This window comes from Cervus canadensis, chromosome 8 (assembly GCF_019320065.1).
Source record: "Cervus canadensis isolate Bull #8, Minnesota chromosome 8, ASM1932006v1, whole genome shotgun sequence".
Lineage (NCBI taxonomy): Eukaryota > Metazoa > Chordata > Mammalia > Artiodactyla > Cervidae > Cervus > Cervus canadensis.
In genome coordinates, this window is record NC_057393.1 from 87,201,003 (window position 1) to 87,226,518 (window position 25,516).

At 41.2% G+C, this 25,516-nt stretch overlaps 1 protein-coding gene across 3 annotated transcripts in view; it reads left to right on the top strand.

The window, feature by feature from the left end:
* The window catches only part of PCNX2 (pecanex 2), a 302,174-nt gene that overhangs the window by 143,213 nt on the left and 133,445 nt on the right, over positions 1-25,516 (top strand). For all 3 annotated transcript variants that reach the window (XM_043477085.1, XM_043477087.1, XM_043477086.1), the window contains 3 exons: positions 1,020-1,112; positions 1,903-2,053; positions 21,563-21,704. In XM_043477085.1, coding sequence (XP_043333020.1) covers positions 1,020-1,112; positions 1,903-2,053; positions 21,563-21,704 — 386 coding nt within the window. The remainder of the gene's footprint in view (positions 1-1,019; positions 1,113-1,902; positions 2,054-21,562; positions 21,705-25,516) is intronic.

Sequence of the window (25,516 nt, forward strand, 5' to 3'; positions counted from 1 at the left end):
AGATTTTAATTTTAAAAAGACAGGAAAAGATAAAGGTAGGGAGGGAATGTAGGTAAACAGGTATACGGTTTGTACAAAAAGAAAAGAAGGGAGGCTATGGGGAAACAGATGTATATTCTGTATGATTTTCTGGCAGGTAACATTCAAAATAATTATTTAAGAGGCATAATTCATTTTTGATATGATATATTGATATATTTAAACTGATGATTTCAGAGTTTTCAGATAATAATGTGATACCTTAATATGTTCAGTAATTATGTACTGCAGCTAATTGGATTCTGTAGAAAGAAAAAATTTAATGATCCCCCAGTACTCCTTTTAGCTCTGTCAGTTAGCCAACATTGTATCCTACTGAGCTAACAGGCCATTTTCCATGTATCTGCAGTATTAGTAACATTCTTTGGTCTAACTTTGCTTCGTTTTCCTTTATGCCTGCTCACTACACAATTTTGTGTGATGGAAAATTAGTAGCAAGTTACTGACATTTCATTTCCTGCATATGTGTACGTAATATAAATATACTTAAATTATTTGGAAGTCGCTTTTACCTAATTTAACTGAATTAAAATGTAAAATCTATTTAGGAGCAAAGAAAAATGTAAGTGTGTAAGAGGCCTCTGTCTGGCCTAGGCTGCATGCACATTAAAATACAAGCCACACCAAAGCCCAGTGGAGATTATTAGCACTTTACCCATCTTTATTAGACCTGGGCATCTCGCATCTGATCTGTGATTGTCAAGAACTTTATGCCTCTTACACGTGTAGAAAATCTTCTCTCCCTGGCTAGAGGATGGAGGCATGGCAGTCTGTATTTCCTTTTGCCCCCCTTCTGCCTTAGTTTCCCTGATACCCCCCACATGGGAGGTGCTGAATGGTCCATCCAACGTGTGCCATTGGGAATAGATCAGGTATGTGGTGTATCCAGGGGTTAAGATGCTGTCACCTGATTTACCTGGTGCCCCAGGATTGCTGAGAGAAACAGGAGAGCGAACTGTACAGTTGTTTTCTGTTTGCAGAAGGATATCTTAAAATCGGATCTCATCATCTGCTCGGTGGCTGCCGTTCTGTCATTTGCGGTCAGTGCCAGCACTGTGTTCCTGTCCTTGCGAGTATGTATCCATTTGGCTTTGCACTCTTCCCCTCTCCTCGTTGCCTGTAATAAACAGAGCCCACTGTGCAGCTCCAGGCTATTGAGAGCTTAGTGGAGCCAGAGGAAGAATAGAAGAGAATAGAGAGCTTGGAGGAATATATCCAGGTGTGTTGAGTTATGTCTGAGATGAGTTTTGGTCCACAACACAGAGTTGATCCAGATGTTTTACCCTTACTGTTTCCCATCCAGGGAATTGTTTGGTTAGCATATCTTATAGAATCCACCATGAGGATGGTCAACAGTCATGACAGGATCACAGCTCACTGCTAAGAGTGGAGAAGGGAGGACTCACCAAATCAGGAATGAGATGGAAGTCGCAGAGCCAAAACGATTATTGGAACATAATTTTCGGCTGGAAAAACAGCAGTATAGTGAGCCAGATGGGATTTCTGGCTAGAGGTTCTTGCAGACAGCTGCTGTCTCACTTTTCTATCAGTGAAGAAAAGTCTGTTAGCTAAATTTGTTATTCTCCATCTCATCTTTAAAAAAAATAACAAAAAGCAAGAAAAAGTATTCTAATGGGCAGAATGTCTCAGCCTCTTCTGCACTCCGTCTTGGTGGTTCTCAATGCAGAGACCAGTTTCAAGTGCTACGGGAGAAATTTTCAGAGGCCTGAAGGAAGAGCTGAGTTTGGCTCTGTGTGCTTTGGGAGGAGCAGGGAAGGAGCATAGTTATGGTTCTGGGTTATTTACAGGCATCCTTCCCCATGCTTCCAGCTACACATTGACTCTTACCTTCTTCTGTTGCAGCCCTTTCTCAGCATTGTGCTCTTTGCCCTGGCTGGAGCCGTGGGGTTTGTAACCCACTACCTGCTCCCCCAGCTGCGCAAACATCACCCGTGGATGTGGATTTCACACCCCATCCTTAAAAACAGAGAGTATCAGCAACGGGAAGTGAGAGGTGAGTAAGGTATCCTTCATGAAAATGGGGTGTGGCGGGAGGTCTGCCTTATACTGAGAGTGTGCACAGCTGTGCTGATGCCCTTAATGCTGTGGAAATGTATCCGTAAATATGGTGATGTGCGGATTACTTTATGTGTGCGTATATGTTGTGTTAGTCACTCAGTGGTGTCCGACGTCTTGCAACCCCTGTAGCCTGACTGTAGCCTGCCAGTCTTCTCTGTCCGTGGGATTCTCCAGGTGAGAATACTGGAGTGGGTTGCCATTCCCTTTTCTAGGGGATCGTCCCTACCCAGGGATCAAACCCAGGTCTCCTGCATTGCAGGCAGATGCTTTACCATCTGAGCTGCCAGGGAAGTGTGTGTTTCTCTACAGTAGATAAAGGAGAGCGTGTGTACCTGAAGTGTGCAGTAATGTTCCCCGAACAAGAAAGCTGAAGTGGGGTGAATGAGAAGTCTGTTTTATGAAAATGATTTGTTGTTATTATTGAGGAAAATTTCATTTATATCATTCAGACCTGAACGTTATGCTGTTCCATGTTCAGCTGATGGGGGACCAAGAATAGCATCACTCAACTTGCCTTATCCTCTTCCACAAAACCAGAGGTGGGATGTAGCAGAGGCTGACCTTTGAATTTTGAGCCATGACCCCTTGAAATTTTGTTGAATTTGCAGTGCTCACCTAGAACTAGACCCACACCCCGACCTGGACTTGATTGACTTAGCAGTTTCCATGGCTGACTCTGGCCACCATTAAGTAACAGCTTGATAATGACCCTAACAGTGTTTGAGCTTCTAAGTAAAAAAGTCAGAAATTTCCATGTTAGGTCTCTCCAGGCTCTGTGATTGAACAGATGGCAGATGGATTGATTTATCCCCATGTTCAGACATATTGGGCACGGTTTATAGCTATAGTCTGTAACTAGCCAACGATGCTAAGTCTACACAGAACTATATAGCTCACTGTAATTTCTCCATTGTTAAATGAGTCATCTAGTCATCTCCACCTTCAGACATGAGGGTATATGAGTAGCACCGAGGTTTGCTGACGCATACTCATAGTTTGCTGACTCAAGGTTTGCTGGACTCAGCCAGGTTTGTCATCGATAACTTCAGTAGGCTAGTACTGAAATGATTCAGTGTTGTTTCGAAGACTCAGAAGAGCTCAGGTACCACAGTCCCTTATCTTTCCAGTGCGGGAAAAATTTAGCAAAAGGCAAAGAGATAAGAAGTGATTTATTAGAATAGGATGCTTGTGAGGGTTACAGGTGAGCAGGTGAGAGGATGCCATGCCCAGAACTTACTGGGCTGCAGTTTTAAAATCAAAGGAAAAGTGGAGAGGGGTGGAAGATCTTTGTTATTCTTGAGTAGATGCAATGCTTCCATCGTCAGTTCCTCCTGCAGGTTGGGCAGGGGAGTTTTCTTGTCCCTACAAGGTCAAGCTAGGTCCACAAATTATTGCTTTTTGTGTGTACAGAGAGCATGTCCTAACTTACTGAGCTCCCTGGGCAGGATGTGGGTCTCATGCCACCATTGTTTTATTGTTTAGGGGCATGTCTCATGATTCTGTTGCATGGTTTTGTTGCTGAGCAAGCCTGCTTGGTTTTGTGATTAAGCAAACCTGCATTCTTGAGTAATTGTTGATTTACAGGAGTCTCCCATATTTTCTTACTTACAATCCCCTAGTGAGATAAACTATTTAAGTGCCCACTTCATCCCTTCACTCTGTTCCTATCGGCGTGACCAAAGTAAAAGGGCAGAGGGGAATTAATTTAAGAAGAAATAAAATAATCACTTATGATGCTGCCAAGAATAGAGAACATGTCTGAGAGGCTACCTGGAGCTGCCTTAGTTTGAAACAGCGAAATCAACAAAACAGGGTTTTGCTTAGAGGAGAGACATAGCCTGATGGGCCTGCTGCCAGCATAGGGTTTAGAAGGTGGTGGAGGCAGCTCAGACTGTCCTGCCTTCGGACGTTTGTTATTCCCATTTACAACACCAGTGACTCACCAAAGATCAAGCTGCATAATACGGTTTTCAAATGCTGTGTTCAATCTTGTTTGCTACATAAATGCAAATTAGTATCAGTAATATAAAAACTGAAGGAAGATGAGCTCAGAGTAGGTGCAGTTGATAATGGTCAGTTCATGTTACAATCCACCTAGACGGAAAGTGAAAGAAAGTAACAGTGTTGGTCACTCAGTCATGTTCAGCTCTTTGCAACCCAATGGACTGTGTAGCGCACCAGGCTCCTCTCTCTGTCCATGGGATTCTCCAGACAAGAGTACTGGAGTGGGTTGCCATTCCCTTCTCCAGGGAATCTTCCTGACCCAGGGATCAATCACAGGCCTCCCTCATTGCAGGCAGATCCTTTACCGTCTGAGCGGTCCATCCAAACCAGTGCCTGCATGTGGGTCAGTCAAGCAACCTGAAGAAAAGACGAGTTTCTTTAGAACTTCTGCAGTGTGACGGTCACATTTGCCTTTCGTTTCCTTAACTTGTTATTGAAATACTAGGTTTTGTTGACATTAGTTGAGTATTGTTTCAGCCTCAGTGGTAAGTAGTTGATGGGGATTTGAGGTCAGATGCTTTCACTTGGGAAACTGCATATCTATATCTGTATCATGTGTGCCTGTGCCTGTACCTAGATACTTATATGCCTTTGGGTTGAGGACAGAGAACGTGACAAGAGAGAGGAAAATAAAGCAGATCAGGTGTAGACTCCCCTCATTGTGGCAGTTCAGAGTGTGGCATTCAACACTGAAAGTTTTCCAAGTGGAAAACTTGGAATTTGTGTGTGTGTGTGTCCTTGTTTTTTACCCCTGAATCTAAGAGAACCCAGCCTAAATTAGAATCATTTAGACATTTTAAATCTGAATGATCTTTTCAGTACAAGGGTCAAGAACAAGAAAGGAGAGTGTGTTTGTATGTTGATGTCCCCTCTTGGAGGACTGAGTGGGTGGGCAGCTCTGGGCCTCTGTCCTTTACGATGGGCAGAAGATGTTCCCCTTGGGACCACAGGCTTCAGTAGAGGCTTGGTGGATATTTCTCACTTGCCTACATTAGCTGTTTATAATCCACCTGAAATCTAGCCAAGAGTAATAGATTTAACAAATCAGGCTTATAATGAAAAACAGATAGCATTTCAAAATTGTGTGTTGGAAGGAAAATTCAAATACTTAGAATATGTTAGTATGAATGTATTGAAGACTCCTTACCCATTTTGATATCATCCACTGCCTGTTTTCTCGCTTTCTCCTCCTGGCTGCCTTTCTGCCTTTTAAGTATTTCCTTCTTTATTCCTTCTACTAGCCAGAAAACATACATAGGAAATTCAAACTGATCATATACCTTTAATGTGAGACTATGTCAAATCTTCTTTCTCATATGGTCACAGAATATTTTGAAAAAGCAGAGCAGGGCTGGTAAGTCTGTGGATACCACTGTGATCCCTGGTCCTGCAGTAGGCATAGCTAAGAGAGAACAGTCCTAAGACGGGCCAGTAGTAGACTTTACCAGTCAGTTGGAGTTGGCGTGTGTATCAAGGCCTGAGTGTTGTGTCTGTCTTGAAGTTTATATAATACTATACCACCACTTTATTGGGAGAAAACTGACACCCAGAGATGTCAAGGGACGTTGACCCAGGTCCCACTAACTTTGTGGCCGGTGAATGATCAGAACCCAGGTGATCTCACTCCCTCTGGTCGTATACTATTTCTGCTACCCATATTACTCTCAGTGTACTGGGAAGATGGTGTGCCAAAAAACACACAAAAAAGCAAATAACAACAAAAACAACAACCAGTAGAAGGCTCAGACCCTGAGTGAAGAGGTTATCCTTAACTTCATGTCCATCGATTGTATGCGTGCTCAGCTGTGTCTGACTCTGTCTTTGTGACCTATGAACTGTAGCCTGCCAGGCTTCTCTGGTCCATGGAATTTTTCCAGGCAAGAATACTGGAGTGTATTGCCATTTCCTTCTCCAAGGGATCTTCCTGACCCAAAGATTGAACCTGCGTCTCTTACATCTCTTGCATTGGCAGGCGAGTTCTTTACCACTGAGCCATCTGGGAAGCCCAACTGGCATGCCCATTGGTTAAGCTGTTCTAACTAGTTGGTTCTCTGTATTAAATGGAAATAAATGAGATTTAAAAATTAGATGTTGGATTAGGGTCTGGTGCATGGTAGGTATTTAATAATATTGGCTGAATGAATGAATGAATGAATGAATGATTGGTGCTTTGTAAATTCACTGAAGGAAGAGTTCCCCACAGACCGGAAAAGCCCAAAGGTAAAGGCTTGTTTGAAGGACTCTAGTCTATGTGTATAATAAGATGCATACATAGAGATTCATCCCACTGCAAAATATGGTTGCAGGAAAAGCTTAAGCTATAATTTTTGGATACATTAGAATAAATGGATAAAAGATTATAGAAATCATTAAAATATCAATTGAAAAATCTCATTTGCATTGTAATTTAACCAAATTCACTATTATAAAACTAATTCACAATTGAGTCCTCAGTTTGTAATCCTTAAATGAGATTTACTGTGCATTTTAACAAATCTTGCCTGTTGATTTGCAGATAGACTGGTTTTTCCATGTGAAAGACTTGGTTCCAACAGATGATGCTTTTTCTAATGTATTTTTCATTTATAATTCCCTGTTGGCTCAGCTGGTAAAGAATCCACCTGCATGCGGGAGACCTAGCTTTGATCCCTATCAGCCCCTGGGTTGGAAAGATCCCCTGGAGAAGGGAATGGCTGCCCACTGCAGTATTCTGGCCCGGAGAATTCATGGACTATCCATGTAGTCACAAAGAGTCAGATGTGGCTGAGCGACTTTCACTTTGCTATTACCTGCTGTTAAAAGCCAAACAGGACAAGTTGTGATGAAAAGCAGCAGTCCCTGGTTGACTTTTTCCTGTATGATTCCTCCTTACTTTTTACTCTAGGTCTTTCTTCAATATTTACCATAATTCTTGCAAATAATGTGCATGTTCTTATCTTTCTTGATATTTCAGATTTGCCTGTCTACTGACACTCTGTTATGAATAATAGAGATCGCTCTCTCTTCTCTTTCGTCATGTATGAACATTTTCCCCTACTCCTTCCTCCTAATATGATTTTTGTTGAACATATATTCAGTTTTTTTCCTGATCATATATGTGTATGTCGTATAGAAAGTCTAATTGTTCATGTCTAGTTCATTAGTGTACCCTGCTTGCATTTCTTTTCTTGTTTAGATTTCTGTTTTTGCATCTCATAGCCTTTCTAATTTCTGTTCTGTTTTTGTGTTTCCTAGTCTTTCCAATAACTATGTAATAACAATAACTATGTAAAATATCTCTCAATTTAGCTTCCCACACAGGCAAACTTGAAAAATAGTTTCATCCTTTCCCAGACTCCCTCTGGAGCCTATTTCAATTGTTCCTTGTTTATTCCCTTTGAATGAAACACATCCTCTGGTCACTTCAGGGAAAGGGTGCATGGTAGGGAAATGGTTTGAGACTTCATCTATCTCAAAGTGTTTTCATTCTACTTTGCACTTAACGGAGAGCTTGGAGCTTGTAAAGAGTTAAACACTTCTTTTGGAATCCTAAGCTAACGTCCCATTGTTTTCTATCTCCTGTTGCTGCTGGCGAAAAGTCTGATGTCTTCCAGGCTCTTGGTCCTTTGTTTGTGACCAGATGTTACCCTGCAGGAAGCTTTTGGAAAATTTAGGAGGGAATTCTACTGTCATGGCCCAGAGAATAGGCTCTGAACACGGCAGGGCTCAGATCCTGTCTCTGTCTCTATTAGTTGGGCTTAACTTTTGTGATTCATCTATAATTATGGGTTCCTACAACAAAGATTTATTGGGGGATGAAATGAATCAAGGCAATACATGTAGAGCATTTGGCAAGGTCCTTGGCAGGCAGACTGCACTCAGTAAGTACATCCTGCCCCTCCTCTTCTCCAGGATTCTGCATTCAGTTATTTTACACCTTGTTTTGTGCCTCATTTCACCCATTGTGCTATAAGTTGGTGACCCTTTATGATCTGGATAGACACGGGAAATTTTTGCCAGCAGAAGATAGTACTACTAGAATGACCTAGCTTACAGACTTTCCATGGAGATTAACTCCAACCAGATAAAATCTTTTGAAATGTATATAGCGCTAGAGGAAAGAATAAGGCATGTCTGATTTCAGAACCTAAAGGCTGTACTGGGATCTATGGGATGGTCTCCATGTGTGTGATGAGGAAACGCCATGGTTCTGGAAAAAGGGATGTATCCTTACCCTCTTTTTCTCTCCACATAAAGAGACGCTAGCACCAAGAGATAGTTAGAGACCTAGGAACCCTCCAATGCCTCTTTAATTCAAAGTGACTCAGATGGACCAGTGCTACCTGAGAAATAGTCTCATTTGCTACGATGCTTCTGAAAGAGTGTTACAAATGCCAAAGAAGTGGCTTAGGGCTGATGTGTCAGAAAATAACCTGCCGGCTGGCAGCCTGCCTTGGTGTTCTTGCTGTTCTCACGTACCTTCTCTTCCCCTCCTGCCTGGCTCTGCTTCTTCTGCCCTCATCTTCTGGCCCATCTCCTCCTGGTCGACTGGGGAATGTATCTTCCTGTGTCAGCCCGCACAGGCTGGAGGGGGCTGCAGGGGGCTGGCGGTGAAAGCAGGCCTGCCCAGCAGCAGGGAGACAGACAAGTGGAATCCAGAGTTCTTTGCTCACAGGGGAGCGAGGCAGAGGGACTCCTGGAGAAGCACAGGCCAGCCCCAGGCAGCGTTAAGAGGCAAAGGGTTTGGGGACAGAGTTCAGCCATCAGCTGCCAACCTCAGACTCCCACTCTCTCTCCCATGGAATTTTTATCAGGTGCCCCCTGGGGTTCTTCTAAACTGCTGATAAATTTGAAACAATGCAGAAGTAAAATAATTGGGGAAAGATTTAAAAAAAAAAAAACTAACATTGAAAATTAGGCAGTCTTTTTATCTGGCTGCACCATGAGGCATGTGGGATCTTAGTTCCCTGACCAAGGATTGAACCCATGCCCCCTGGCATAGAAATGTGAAGTCTTAACCAGTGGACCACCAGGGAAGTCCCTGTAAGCCTTACTGTGCTGGATTTGATGTATGTAGGATGGCACTCAGCAGCTTTGAGCTCTCTGGGCCGAGCGTGCATGGGAAGGCAGGCCTGCAAGGAGGAGGAACGATGCCCGTTCCCAGCTAGAGTAGGTGAGGCCCCTGGGATGGGGCCTGACTCAGGCTCCCTGCCATGCGTCTGTTGGGATCTTATCTAAAATTACATAACCCTCACGGCGCTTTGTGATACGATAATTGACATAGATGCCAGTGGAAAAATAGATTTAGTGTTTTAAAATAATCTTGACATTGAAATAACATATCCATCATACTTTACTTGAGGGGAGGAATTCTGATTTTGTAAATTTGTCATTCATCAAGCACCTGCTACGTACTAGGTGCTGTGCTGGACGTTGATGATACAAAAATGGATAAGAATGTAATCCTTGCTCTTGGCAAGGTGGTTGTTCTCACAAGAAGTGTCTTCCTCCAGTGCCCATGGCGAGAACGTCTGAAAGTTTCTCTTAACCCTTTTTTTGTGAACATTTTGAGCTAACCATCTTTATGTGAAAAATTGATAAATGATTCACTAGTATTTTTAGTTTTAAATACTATGGATTAATATTGGTAGAGGACCTTTTTCTACCAGGAAGGGAGAGTACGTTATTTCTTGAGTCTCCTAAGAATTTCTCCATCCCTTTGAGGAGATGTGAAGAATATATTTTTAATCCCCACTGAATTGGTGAAAAAAAAAAAAGTCAGTGGGATGGTTTTGGGGAAATGAGCTAAACATTTTAAAAAATTGAATTAGACTTTGTATCAAATGAAAATCCAGATGGATTAAAGATTTAAATTGTTTTAAAGAAAGAAGAAGAAAGAAAAGAACCAGAATAGCACTGCAAAAAATATAGGTCAAGTTATATAATCTTAGGGAAAGAGAAAAAGAATTTTTCAAACATGATTCCAAACTCAAAAATCACCAAAGAAACAACTAAAAAATTGTATTCCTTGAAATACATGAGCTTTATTATTGTGATTCCTGAATGTTCCCACCTTGTGTTTCTCTAAGATGTTTACCATGATATTGAACCTGATAATAGTTATTAAGCAATTCAAGAACATTTATAGACACTGTCACATGCCAAGGACCATGTGAATGCTGATGAAGCACTTGGGAGCAAGGCCAGCATGGTCTCAGCCCAGGACAAAAGAAAGGGGGCCAGGAGGAGATTCCGAACTTCTCTAAGGCAGGCAGTGCCTCACCATGGGAACCCCAGCTTCTCAGACTTTGTTCTGTTAGGTATCTGCTTTGGTTATTTACGTCAATAACCAGTGATGTTGCCTGGATCTGCTGAGTGGCTCCATGAACAGAGTACAGTGCTAAATGTCAAATATGAGGATGAAAGACAGCCCTGGACCCCTGGCTGTACTAAAGAGATGAACATTCATCACACAGATTAATATATTTGCAAGGTGTTTAAAGTCCAGTGAAGGAAAAGTATAGGGGGCTAGGAGGGAGTTATAAAGGGATCTTAATTTAGATTTGAGGGAAAAAGAAAGGCTTCTTTGAGAAAGTACAACTAATTAAAGCCTGAAAGATAACAAAGGGGTTAGACCTCAAAATGGGGGAGAAGAAGCCACACGCTTACTGTGAATTTGCGAATTTGGGAATGGGAAGGTCGTGAGAACCTTGGGTTTGTCTTAAACAGAATTTTAGGCTCTAAGTGGTGGGGTGGTGTGATTTGCTTTCCATTTAAGAATGATGACTCAATTCCTGCTACTGATTTGGGTAGTTAAAGCTGTTTTTTAAGAGAATAAACCTTTATATGTATACATTTTAGTAGTAAGGACTTGGCCCAGCAAGAAAGATGAGAGTGAGAAATGCTCATAGGAAAAGCAGTTGCTTATAATAAGGGGGCGCAACCAGCTGGGATGCAGTGAATCTATTTTGCAGGGTCTCTCTGCCTTACATGCCTTGGTGTGACCAGGCAAGTTGAACCCAAGGTGTACCCCTATTGAAATGTTTATAAATATGTTGCTACAAAGCAGGAAGCCTCATGTTCTTGAAGCTTGTCAGTCATAATTCAAGATTTGAATTGGAACAAATTGTCTTCCTTTTATCTTTTATCCTAAAGATGATAAAAACATCCTGGGGATTTTTTTTTATTAACTTTTAATTATTGAGAGGCTCTAGTTTTAGTAACATCTAAATAAAACACAACCTGAAAAGCATTCAGTCATGATAAATCACATGTAAATTTGTAAGTGGGAGAGTTAGTTTGCATTCTTTTTCTCAAGGGCCTACTATTTCAGGGAAAAGAGAAATAATAATGTTAAAGAAATATTTTTTTATAGTCTCTTTGTGTATTCGGAACATTACAGAAAGACAGTTATAAAATATCATTACAAAGATTTTCTTTTTAACTTGACTTTGTGTGAATACTGAGACAATCTGGGGACTTAAACGTATTTATCATGTTACTGCCTTTGTAAGCTTTTTGTCTTACTAGTTTTTCATGGCCACCCTCATAATGAAGGATTAACTTAGTCTTTTAGAATTCAGAATTCTGGATCACACTTGTGTTTTAACTTTCTCCTACATTATTATTCATCCTTATATTTGCTTCCCTTCTACTTCCAAATAGAAATGTCCAGTACATTTATCTGTTAAACATTTTCTACAATCTAGAGATTGTAGCATTTAATTGGAATAATTGACTGAACTTGGTAGAAGGATTCTAGAGATATATAAGAATGAGCATGAAATTGATTTGCCTTCAATTCAGTTTCAATGTGCAGTAGTAGCAGAACTTGAAGTCAAGAGTATGGTGTTGGTGACCTCTGGGATTCACTATCTACTGTGTCCCTCCTAGATATTGATTTGAACTCCCTTTCCACATCCTTTTCCATTCCCACTTTGACTAGATGTTATGCTGAATACAAACCATGGAACCCCTGCCTTGGGGTGAATCATCATCTAAAATGTTTTCCTCTTTACATGTAGTATGTATACCCATGCTTGCTGGTGTATGCAGACAGTGTAAAATGTATTCACAGTCCCTGCAACTAGAGATTCAGAATTAATCAGTGGGAGGCATGTGGAGCTTCTGTATCACACTGAGATGTCAGCTGTTGTCACTTTCAATTCCCTGGCAGCACCTCAAGTAGTAAGCTAGAGCTGAATTTATGCAGTGCAACCAGTCTTTTTTGTTTACTGTAGGGGTGCTATTGAATAGTAAAGATTTTTGCAACTTATGAATGAATTGATTTCTAGTCCTCTTGAAGTTCTTTTTATCCTTCAGAAGTCCAGCAAACAATTCTTTTGCAGCTATCATCTTGCTTCTAAGTAGAGACCCGGTTATTAAAGACCTGGGGCCTTAGCTGTTCATATATGTTATTTTGACCATATTGAATGCTAGTCCTACAAGCTTGCTGTTTTAAAGGCAGACAGCAGACTAGTGCTTACAATCCAAGACTTGTACAGCCTAACTCTCTTAGCTACATGCTTTATAATCTTGTCTTTGATGTAGTTTCACACATGTGCACAGAGGGTTAATATCTTACCGAATAAGTACTTCTGCTCTCAAATATTTGGAAAGACATGGATGATGAATTTGGAGCTTATTAGTGATTTCTGTATTATTTGATATTCATTGCTTTGTGTGTTTCTGGAATGGATAAACTGAAATTCTATGGCAAACCCATATTTGTTATCATTATCTGCAGTAAATCCTTGTGCACTGCAATGGGATTGTCTGCCTACACTCAGTCAGCTTTATCTCCACTTACTGGAATATATCATCTACTGAAATTAAATGTGACAAGCACTTGAAAATCTGGATCATACCCCCCATCCACGTGGCACCCAGGTCACTCTTGGATGATGAGCCACTGAAACATTTCTTTTAACTCAGATATTTTTCTAACTGCACTGCAGGATGAGGTTGGCTTATATTTCTCCTAATTTACATGTTTTTGCAGGATTCTAGCTAAGGTTGTCATGTTTCTCTGAATTGGTGACAAATGTTGATAAAACTCTATAAATGTATTTTTATAAGCGAGCTGAATTGCATTTGATGTGATGGCCTCAGTCTGACATTGTTGATGTCTTATAAATTGAGAAATCAGAAAAAATAATTTTGTATAGAAGGAAACCTAGCTCTAACTTATTATACTTTATGAGAGATTAAAATAGGAAATGTTGTTTAATATGTTATTGTTAGACAGCTTTTTGTTTTTGGAATCAAAAAGCAATTACAAGAGGCTGTTTATTTTAAAAATCCCTCTTTTCATTTTAATTATTCAGAGTTGCCCCCAACCACCAAAATAAGATGATAAATGAACATTTATTGAACCTTAATTCTAGGTCAGGCATTATGCTAGGTATTTGAAATACTGATTAAGACATAGCACCTACTCTTGACAAACTCACAGTCTAATGGGAAGATTAGTGTATTTAAATGAATATTTATTCTGGAATGACAGGTGCTATAATTGTAGAATTCACAGTGTACAGTAATGGCTCAAAGAAAGAACACATCTTGCTTCAAAACCAAAGGTAATATACAGAATGCAGGCAGAAAGTGGGGTACATGGTTTATAAAGAATTTTAAAACAGTAACAAATCCAATTAAAAGTTGGACTCTGTTTTGCTGTCATTATGCTGACAGTTCTAAACAGTGTTAGTGATAAAGCCTCTTCCTACTGGGATGGACTTCAAATGCCCTGCCCTTGGCCACCACTGGTGGTGACTGTATTGGGAGTGGCGAGGGGTTGGGGAGGGGGCCAAGAAAAGCTCCAGAAGGCAAGGTGACATATTTTGTAAAAAGATGAGGAATTTGTCAAGTAGGAAATTTGGAAGGATAGTCCAAGCAGGCACCAGGCACATATATGAAGACATCTAGAATAGCACGCTTGACTGCAGTGCAGGGGGAAATAGCAGTCGTTTTCAGTAGATGGTGATGACCCATTAGATATCCAAATGGGAAAAATGTCAGTCTCAACCACCATCTTGTAAGATAGTGTATTATACACAATAACCAGTTCTAAATACCATGCAGATCTAAATGTAAAATTTAAAACAATTATAGTTTTAGAGGAAAGTAGAAGGTGGTCATGGCCTTTGTCTTTTGAACAGAACACAGAAATCTTTAAAAGGAAAAATAGATGAGAACTTGGAGCATATTAAAACTATTTCTCTTTTACAGGAGATACTATTAGGAGAGTTAAAAAGCATCCCACAAAATGGGAAAAGATTTTTCCCATTGCATATATGTGAATAAAACCTGATGTACGCAGAACTCTTAAAATTATGAAGGAAAGACATATAATCCAGTAGGAAAAAGAACCAGGCAATAGCCATGAAGAACTGCTTCAGCAGAGTGTATATCCAAATGGCCAGTGAGCACATGAAAAGGCACTCAGCTGTGTTAATCATTAGGAAAATGCGTAATAAAACCATAACATGATAGCACTATACACCCACCCGTGCAGCTAGCATGAAGGAGGGGAAGATGTTCTGGCAAGGATGTGGAGCAAGTGGAAGGAAAGCTTTGTATTGTTTGTGGGTGTATAAATTGTCTCAGTACCATTGGAAAGTTGGCAACACCTCCTGGAGCTTTCTATGTGCACACTTAATAACCTAGTGATTCCATGCCTAGATACATACTCCACAGAAATGTCCTGTGGTTATCAAAAGATATGTACAAAATGTTCATAGCAGCACTCTTCACAGTAGATACTGGAAACTAACCATATGCTCATGAACAGTACCTTGGAAAAAAGCTGTATGTTCAATAAGTAGATGACTCTATGGCAGTGAGAATGAACAAATGACAACCGCCCTCGAAAATGTGGAGGAATCTCACAACACTGCTGAGCAAAAGACACATGAAAATAGTAGGCAAAATAAACTGCTCTTCAGGGATTAGGCAGTGGTTACCTTGTGGGGTGGTGGCTGTAAGCAGGCATGAGGTGCTTTGAGGCTGTTTTTCAAGCTAAGTACTAGGGACACAGCTCTGTGTGTGTGTTTTATGCACATTTCTGTGTATAAAAGAGATAAATGAAAAGGTTTTTTAAAAAAATCCAGCATTGATAATCCAGGGAGTCAGTTCAATATAGGATGTAAGTGGAAAATTGATGGAAGGTGATTCCATAGAATTATATAGCAGCATATTATGAAAAGCCTATATGCTATATTAGGGTATTTGGGGTGTATGGATAGACACAGTGGAGAATAATGAAGACTATGAAATATACAGTGGCTAAATGTACATTTCCAAGAGTTCTTTGATGACAACAGGACAGAAAAACAGATGGTGTGTAAAGAAGCTGGAGCCCAGGAGATCATCCATTCATTTACTCAACACATATTTATTGAAGGATTACTGTGTCAACAGGGGGAATATGGTAGTGAACAAGACAAAGTCCTTGCCCTTGTGGAGCTTACCCTGTTGTGGAGAAAGCAGAAAACAAATAACACACAAATAAAGACACAAACAAAGTATCAAATCGAGACATTTTATAAAGAAAAGTTCATTAGACTAAAGAAATTGTGACACAAGGAGGATGTTTTGGATATGGCAGTAAGAAAGGGACCTACTAAGGGTATACTACTTGAGCAGACTTCAAAAGGATTAGTGAGTGAGTTATAAAAATATCTGAAGAGGAAAGTCCTAGGCAGAATGGACAGCAGATACAAACTTCTGAAAGAGAGCAAATTTGGTGTATGTAATATTCAAGGAGGATCACTGAGGATGAGAATGCATGATGGAGAAAGTGGTTGGAAATAAGATTAAAAAGGTAACAAAGTGCCAAATTACAAGGGTCTTCTAAAACATGGTAAGGACATTGGATTTTCTGTTAGTCAAGAGATAGGAGGAGGCTAAATATCATGGCAGATACCTCCAAATCTTGATGGGTTAGCAAAATAAAAGCATATGTTTTGTTCATGCAAAGTCCAATGGGATGTGATCAAAAGGTTTTTTCTAGTCATTGTTCCTAGCATAGTGGAGGGTCCTGGTCACTTGGGGTATAAGATTTCTTCAGTATTTGGAAGCCTCGCCTTATGGTTTCAGGGTTACTCTAGAATGTTAACATTCTTGTGCCGGCAGATAGAAGGAAGAAGACGCATGGAGAATCATGCACCCAGTACCTAGCCAGTTGACTAGGAAATGACACACTTCTGCTCTCATTTTTTGGGCAAGAATGAGTCACATGATCCTCCCGTATGCAAGGAATAACCAGAAAGTGGGATTCCCAGTTGGGCAGCCACTTAACCAGCATCAGTTCCATGAAAAAGGGGAGTGTGAATCTTTGGGGATCAACTAAATAAAATTTGACACAGGATTTTTATCATAATTAGGATGAAAAGCCATGGGAGACAGATGAATAGGGTATTAACAATGTCTTAAAAATTCCTCTGGCTGCTGGTTGGATTATAAATTGTGGGTCTGGGGACATTAAAACAAGCAAGGAGTCCAGTTTTAAGGAAGTGTCATCAATCTAGGTGAGAAATGATGATGACTTGGTGTGATGGTAGCACAAGAGGAGAAATATGGTTAAATTTGGGATAGATTTTGAAGATAGAGCCAGTAAGATTTGCTTATAGTTTGGAGGTGTAAGATCCAACCTAGAAGAGACTAAGGAAAGGACTTTGGCCTGAGAAACTAGGTGATGGGGGAGTACCATTTAATGAACTGTTGTCCAAATGGCATCTTGCTTCTCAAGTGTCATCTTCTTAATTGTGTCTCGCATGCCACTCTATTTTACATTGTTGTCCATGTGAACCACCCAGAACTCTTGATCCTCTTCACTCTATTCTTTCATTCATTACCCATCCTTTATTATATACTGTGCAGTTTACATATTCATTATGTTTTGTTGATTGTCCATACTAGAATGTAAGATCCATCAGGGCAGACATTTTGTAATGTTTTGGATGCTCATTATGCCATAAGAAAATATCTGGCATAGAGTTGTCTGTCTCACTTGTGAAATGAATGAATGGTGGACATGGGAGGAGTAGGTTTAGGTGAGAGCATGAAATGAAGACCTTTGCTGAGATGCTTATTAAAAATTCCAAATATGTTTAAAAGATAGTTGGATATACTGGTTTGAAGCCCAGAAAAGAGGTCCATGCATGGAGATATATGTTTAGTAGTCAACAACATATTGACAGTAAATGTTTAAGGCCGTGGAACTGGATAAGATCATGTAGGGAATTACTAGAAGTGTGGGGTAATAAACTGGATCAGATACTGCTGGGAGGTTGAGTAAGATGAGGACTGAGGCTGACCATTGAATAGCAATGTGAGGTCCTTAGAAAAGCAATTTCATGAATTGCTTGGAATGACTCTGGAGTGAACTGGAGTGAACTCAGAAGACAAAAGGAGTTAAGTTATGGAGAAAGTGAGTGTAGTCAATTTTTTTTTTTTTTTGAAATTATTACAAAGGGGTGCAAAGAAATGGGGCAGTATCTGGAAAATATCCAGCATCTGGAAGGAAAATGGTCAAGGGAGGGTATCTTTTTTTAGGACTAAAGATATTACAGTGTATTTATATTTTGATGAGGATGATTCAACACAGAGAGAATAAGTAGGAGAATGGGCCTGCCCAGAGAAAGGTCCTTATATAGGTAAGGAATAATGGCATCCAGTGCACACAAATGAAGGAGTTAGGAAAGAGAGAGTTCATTTTGATAAACGACAGTTACAATTTTTTTAAGGCTAAGAGACAGCATATCTGAACAGTGAAACCAGAAGAGAGGAGATAGGTAAGAAGCACATAGACTCAACATAGTCTAGTCCTGTATAGAGGAAGAACTAGAACAGTGATTCTCAAACCCGAACACATATCAGAATCACTTGTAGGGTTTGTGAAACACGGATTGCTGGGCCCAGCCCATAGGTTTCTGACTCAGCCAGCCCAGGACTGCATCTGAGAATCTGCATTTCTAACAAGCTTCCTGGGGATGCTGATGCTAATGGTACCGGTTTCCGTACTGTGTGGGTGCGGAGACCAGCAGCGTCGGCATCCCCTGGAAGTTTGTTAGAAATGCAGGGTGTCCGGCTCCACTCTGGACCTATTGGGTCAGGTTCTGCCTTTTAACAAGTAGTTTATTTGCATGTCCAAGTTTGAGAATCGCCGTTCTAGGACAGTATTTTTCAGCCTTGTCCTCAAGTGATTCCAACATGCAATCATGATTGAGAACAACCGAGTCAGGGTGACCCCACAGTAGATTGCCTGCATGACTAAGCAAATGCACATCTCGTTAAATAAGATAAAGAGTTCATGAGGAGGAGCGGGGGTGTGGAGGTTGACTGAGTTCATGTTGTATTTGAAGAGTTTTTTCAGGACATCAGATGAAGCTACTCAGTTGAGTGTCTAGATCTAGGAAACACCAGAAGAGAGATGGAAGACTGAGTTACAGATCTGAGTGTCATCAGCATGGAAGTAATAATTAACATTAGGGTTATTGAGGTGATCAGTCCAAGAAAATGAGAAAAATGGCAAAGAAGTCCAAGGAAGGCAACTGACCCAGGGGAGAAGAAGAGGCACCTGCAAAGAAAGTGGGAACAGTAGAAAGGTTTGAGCACGGGCAGGAGTTGGGCTTCCCAGGTGACTCCATGTAAAGAATCCGCCTGCCAATGCAGGAGCCGTGGATTCGATCCCTGGATGGGGAAGAGACCCTAGAGAAGGAAATGGCAACCAGCTCCAGTATTGTTTCCTGGAAAATCCCATGGACAGAGGAGCCTGGAAGACCATAGTCCGTGGAGTTGCCAAAGAGTCGGACATGACTTAGTGACTAAACAACAACAACAGGAATTGGCAAGGCAGGGAAGCTAAGGTGAGGGTTGTAGAAAGAAGGAAAAATCAATGATATTTTATGTCTCAGAAAATTTTAACTCCAGTAACATACTGAGAAGCATCAGTTATCCATCTTTTGGGAGCTCACAAGTGGCCTTGCCATTGGCAGTTCTGGGCAGAGGTAGCTGCAAACCCCTAGTGCAAAAGTTTCACTAGGAAACAGGAGACAAGGAACTGGGATTGTCAGACGTTGCCAGCCTTTCCAAAAATCTTGACTGTGCCAAAAAGGACAGAGTGATGAGCACTAGAAGGAGATGCTGGGGAAGGCAAGTTTTCAACTTGGCCAAGACCAGAATCTTGCCACTCGCCATTAGGAAAGAGCCATTGGTTAGTAAAGAGGGAACCGAGGTGTCAGAAATAATGGAGTCCATGGCATCCATGGGGTCACCCTTAGGAGGAGCAAGAAGGTGGGTGTGAATACAGATTAATTTGTAGTTGAGGGGTTGGGATGTGGGGAAATTTATGCCTAATAGCTTCAGTTTTCTCTAGGAAGTAGGGATAAAAGTCATTTACTTGGAAAGAGTTGGGGAGGGATCTTGGAGATTTACCTTTCTACCTACATGTAAAATATATAATATACCTGTGTGTGTGTGTTAGTCACTGAGTTGTGTCTGACTCTGCTCCTCTGTCCATGGGATTCTCCAGGCAAGAATACTGGAGTGGGTAGCCATTTCCTTCTCCAGGAGCTCTTCCCCACCCAGGGATCGAACCCAGGTCTCCTGCATTGCAGGCAGATGTTTTACTGTCTTAGCGACTAGGGAGGCCAATTATATATCATAAACTTCATTCCTTATTAATTAACCCATTTTTAAACCCTGACCAGAAAACATTGCACATTGACCATTAAGAATACTCAAAGTTGAATTCTTTCCCAATATCCTTATTCTTGAACTATTTTTCCTTTAACACTTCCTCCCTGTTTCATTTTTAAGTAAAATTTGTCTTTAATTTGATAATTTCTCATTGTATCTCTCTTGTGATTGTTAAGCTGATCACTGGGGTATTTATTCTTGCTGGTTCCCATGTGATAAAGTGTTTACTCTGTCCATTCACATGATGCCTATCTCATTCAAATTAATTATTTTCAAGCAAGATTTCTGAATGCCAAACCTCTTCTCATAATCTCAATCATGTGAGGATAGCCTCTGTGTTTTTGAGTTATAAACGTATATATTCTTATATAGAATTTAAACCACATAAAGGAGGAAGTAGAATGTGTGTGTGTGTGTGTGTTGCTTTCTGTGCCCATCACATGAAGTCCCAGTGAAGCCGGTTGGGAATGCTAATTTGTCTCTAATCCTGGATAGGAAACCTGGCAGGAACGGCGCATTTATGTTCCTGCTGTGTCCCTCTGTACAGTGTGTGTCCGCTGTTTGTTTTTCATGAATTGATCCTTGTGTCATTCAAACAGTGTAAAGCCTACCAGGCTCTGTTGGTTTTTCATTATAAGCTATTGGGGTGTAAGTTTTTTAACTTATAAATTGTTGAAGGAGGCTATGATTCCAGAGGTTTGATGGGGTCCCCTTCCCTCTCGGCAGATTTAGGCTTTGAGTCCTGCCGTGTCTGGCCCATTTGCCCAGCTCTAATGGTGGGCTGGGGTCTGCCTCAGCCCCTCAGTTACTAGCAGACAGAGATCTGCAGGGAGTTGGGGGTGGTGAGATGGGCCCACCTGAGGATCTAAACCTGCTGTGCACTCCCCATGGAGAAGGAAAGCCAAGGAGGGCAGGGGTGCGGTGTTTTCCTATCCCCAATGCTATGACCTAAGGACGTGTGTGCTCTGACCAGTTGGACCATCCACTTCTCCCCAGAGAGAGAAGTGGGAAGAGATGGGTAAGAGCTACTGCATTTACCCCATCATGGGCAGGAGAGCTGATTTCTTCACTGTGAGTAGTAGGAAGGATGAACAGAACATACAAAACTGAGGCTAAGAAAGATGAAGGCAACTGTCCATGACCACACACTAGTGGTTGGTAGAGTCTGAATGCAAACCCAGATTGGTATAACTTAAAACTTTAGCCCTTGTGAAAATGAACCTTCCTTCCATGATACTTCCTTCATTGTGAAGACTCACAGAAATTTAATACGTTCATGGTGACAGGAGATTGGGGATCAGCTTTCTGGTACATATATAGATGGCCAGGGATTTGATTGTGGATTTATAGATGACAAAAGAGAGAGCCCAGAAATAAGCCCCAGACTCAGAAGCAACGCCAAGCTTAAGAGGAGACAGGTCCATGAGATTGTTCCCCAAGTCTCCATCCTTCACTTTCTCACCTCACTCACTCTGTGATGCTTTGATGTGATGTGACAGCTGATTTCATTGGTTCCAGTAATAATATGAAAAAATCAATTGACTTGAAAAATTAGGAAACTGGCCTATACTGTATATTATTATTTATGAACAATGTAGAAACAAAGCAAAAAGCGCCTGCTTAGAAAGAAAATTGGTCTATCATGTATCTAGAGTTCTGCAGCTTTTGAATGAAAGGAAGGAGAGTATCACTTATTATCACATGTACTTAAGAAAAATAATTTGATTGGTGGCTGTTCTCAGTGGTTTTGTGTTTCTTTCAGATGTTGCCCATTTAATGTGGTTTGAAAGACTCTATGTTTGGCTTCAGTGTTTTGAAAAATACATCTTGTACCCAGCAATCATTTTGAATGCCCTCACAACGGATGCGTTTTCAATAAGCAATTACCGGCGACTTGGTACCCAGTAAGTGGAGAAGTTTATTCACACCATGATTTGAATCAACATGTTTTCAAAATCTAGTGCATTTTCTCTGAACAGGCTGCAGCAAAAGCCAACTTCTGTCTACTAATGATGGGCCAAGTATCAGTAAGCCATGGTGGCCTTTTACTCAAACTTGCTGTGGCTAGATGGTTATTGTTGAAAGACTGGGGTGCAAACAGAGTTAGGTCTGCTTGAAGTGATCTTGGAAATAAATTGTCAATAGATTTGAGAGTCATCCTGTGGAACCTTAGTCAGAAGCCTTAACGAGATAATGGCAGCACAGTGTGATCCCGGGGTTCCTGGAGTTCTGACGATCATGCTTACAACTCTATGAATTGCCTCATGTCATTTCATTTAGCAAAGACTCTATCATTTTGTGCTTGAGGGAGGGGGAAATTAATCACTGTCACTGTTCTCTCTGCATTTATCAGGAGAAGCCTTGTAATTAAAAGGAAAAATGGACCACAAAGAGACTTCATGTCATCAAAATGCTCATGTTTTTGCAAAATGTTGTATTTTAAAATGAACTCTGAATTTACAAATGAAAGTCTACGTGATAATTTGTGGATGTGTTTTTCCTACAAAAGGTTGACAGTTCTGCCAATGAGTTAATAGAGGAGGAGGATGTAAAAGAGATTTCTTCTCAGATTTGCTTCTGAGTCATGACATGACCATATCAACCCTTATGTGTAATGCCAAGCAGGCCTAGTCTTCCTTTAGGGGTGTGATGAGAACAAATTAATCAGTATTTGTCAAAGATAAAGCAAACTCAGATAAAAGTCATGTGATTTCTTGGTTGGACCTTGAGTAGATTCATGGTCACTCAAAGCAGACGCTAAATGAAATGACCCTATAACCTTCCTGTCTTTATCAGACTCTGCTTTCCTTCTAGTCCAGACCTGGTTCAATCAGGCCAGGGCAAGAAGTCCATATGTGTGTGCTAAGTCACTTCAGTCATGTCCGACTTTGCAATCCTATAGATTGCAGCCCGCCAGGCTCCACTGTCCATGGGATTCTCCAGGCAAGAATACTGGAGTGGGTTGTCATGCCCTCCTCCAGGGGATCTTCCTGACTCAGGGATCAAACCCATGTCTCTTATGTCTCCTGCCTTGGCAAGTGGGTTTTTTTTTACCACTAGTGCCACCTGGGAAGCCCAAGAAGTCCATACCGTTTGGTAATTAAACTCCTAGACTTCAGATCCAGTGATGAAGGTTTAGTCTTACTAGACAGAGAAGGCAGCTGATGCGACTGCAGACCTTTCAGTTTGGGTGGGGCCCCATGCATGAGATAACCCTACGTCTAGAACATCCAGTGCTTTTCTAGTGGCAGGTGTTTCCAGTGTGGTACCATTTTGGCTGACGCCATGAGGACATTCTGGGACAAGGTAGATCCTCAGTTTCCCAAACAAGGATTCACAGTCAGAACCAAAACAGCCAGCCAAGTACCAGGGCTGCCCTGGGATAATCAGCAAAAGCACTGAGAGTTCTCACTTCCCAACATCAGGACCAGGACCTTGAGAGTTAAGCCTGCCAGTTGAGGCCAAGCAGCTCTGGCTGTTGATGGAGGATGGATATAAAGGTTAGGAATTATGAAGAGTCGAATAAACAATTCACAATTCATTGATAGTCCAGTTTGAAGTAGTATTAATCTCTATCTCCTGTCATTTTTTTCAAGACACTAAAGAAGTGGCACCTTACCTATGTACCTGCAAATACTCTTAACTCCCAGATGATACCCACAGAATTCTTTTTCTCAGAGCCCAAAGTGATGATTCCTTTATATTCTTGAGGCATCCATCTGAAGACTCAAAAAGTCTCTCTAAAATCTGTAAAATCTAAAGACTCTAAAGAGCTCAAGCATCCCGCTAGACCAGCTGTTCTCAAACAGGACAGCAGGAGGCCATGTGTCAGTATCTCCTAGAGACCTAGAGACCTGGGTAAGCCCAGCCCACACCTGACCCTCATAGAGAACCACGGTACTAGATTGTGAACTCCTCAATGGCAGGCACTGTTTCTTATTCAACTTGTAATAACAGGAAATGGTAGGAGGATGGACGGATGGATGGATGATTGAGTGGGGGCTGGTAAATAATGAGTGGGTGCCTCATGGGGTCTTGTTAGGCATCTGCCAGTGTGATTTAAAGGGATGCTTTGCCTCTGTCCCAGGCCATTGTTCACTGACTGCTACTGAAGCCTTTATAAAATCTTCAGCTAAGCCTACAACCATCTGTGAACCATTGGCTGTAACCATTGCTATTGCAGTGTTAGAAAAGCCACAAGCATCACTCCGTAAGCTCTCTCTTAGTCTTCGCCAGTTGTCATTAATAAATATAAAATGGGTGCTGTCCATTTTAGTCATAGTCATGGAAAACAAAGTTTAGAGTTAACCCTCATCTAGATTTTTGCCTGAATAACCGAGAAAACCCACTCCTCTCCTTTGAAAACCAGAATATCCCTAGCCTTGGGACACCTTATCTTTGGGTCCCTTTGCCCCAAGAACTTTGGCTGTGTCATAGGCATTCTCATATCCTGGGCTGTCATCAAAGGCAGATGGGCCTGAGTCCTGTTTTCATACTGTATGTTCATCATGGCCATTAGTTTCTACTGGAGAAGAAAGGGGTTATAGAGCAGTGCTCAGCCTCGCTGAAGGAATAGAGGTTACTAAACACCTTCCCACTCTCCCCAAATCTGCATGGAATCAGGGCTAGTTTTTCTCAGAAGCCAAATCTAAGTCCACACAGTGCTTTGGCCAGACCTCACTCAGGGACAGGGTAGAATCGATTGCAACACTAGGTCTGAAAGTGTATAAATTATTAGATTGAGGCCAAAGGCCAATGAAAATACTACCATTAGATCTTTTTGATGACAAAAATGACAATTTTGTACTTGATAGATGCCAAGACTTAGGAGACATGCTTTTACTGCCTGGATCCTGAGGTATTATTAATGCTGATAAGGGTATAAGTGAGTCACTTAGCTGTACAGCAGAAATTATCCCCACATTGTAAATCAACTATATGTTCATAAAATTTTTTAAAAAGGAAACCTCTCTTTTAAGTGCAACTGTTCTCTGGAACATATTTCCACGTCTTTTTCTTTTGAGTTACCAAATAGGATGTTCAAACTAGTGGGAAATCTGGTTAAAATGTGCAAGACTTTCTTTCAAAAGGACTGACCCCTCAAGGAGGTAGTGGTGTGCTCTTTCTGGCTGTTCTGAGCACTGATCAGTTACCTTCCCGTCTCAAGGTAGGTAGATTGTTGACCTTGTTGTCTGCTAGAATTGTGCACATAGCACCTGCCCCCAGAATAGTTGGACAGGAGAACTGAGGAGTTTGGTCCTCACAGCAGAGTCCTGCTATTTCTTTGCGGGTCTGCCTCTGTCCTGTTTCGTAACTCAGAAGGTCTAGGGCGTGGGGTCCTGGGTCATGTTGTTGATATAATTTTTAGTGGGGAAAAAAAAGATCAGAAAGCTTATGTTTACAAAGACAACAAATATGGTGGAAAACATTGCAATGAATATGTAAAGTAAAAACAGTCTTATTGAGACAGTGGGATTTTTCCTCATTTCAGAATTTAATATTAGCTACTGTTACTCAGACGTTTAAGAATCTGCCTACAATGCAGGAGGCCTGGGTTCGATCCCTGGATCAGGAAGATCCCCTGGAGAAAAGAATGGCAACCCACTGTGGTATTCCTGCCTGGAGAGTTCCATGGACAGAGGAGCCTGGCAGGCTATAGTCCATGGCGTCGCAAAGAGTTAGACAAGACTGACTAACACTTCGCACTGTTACGGCA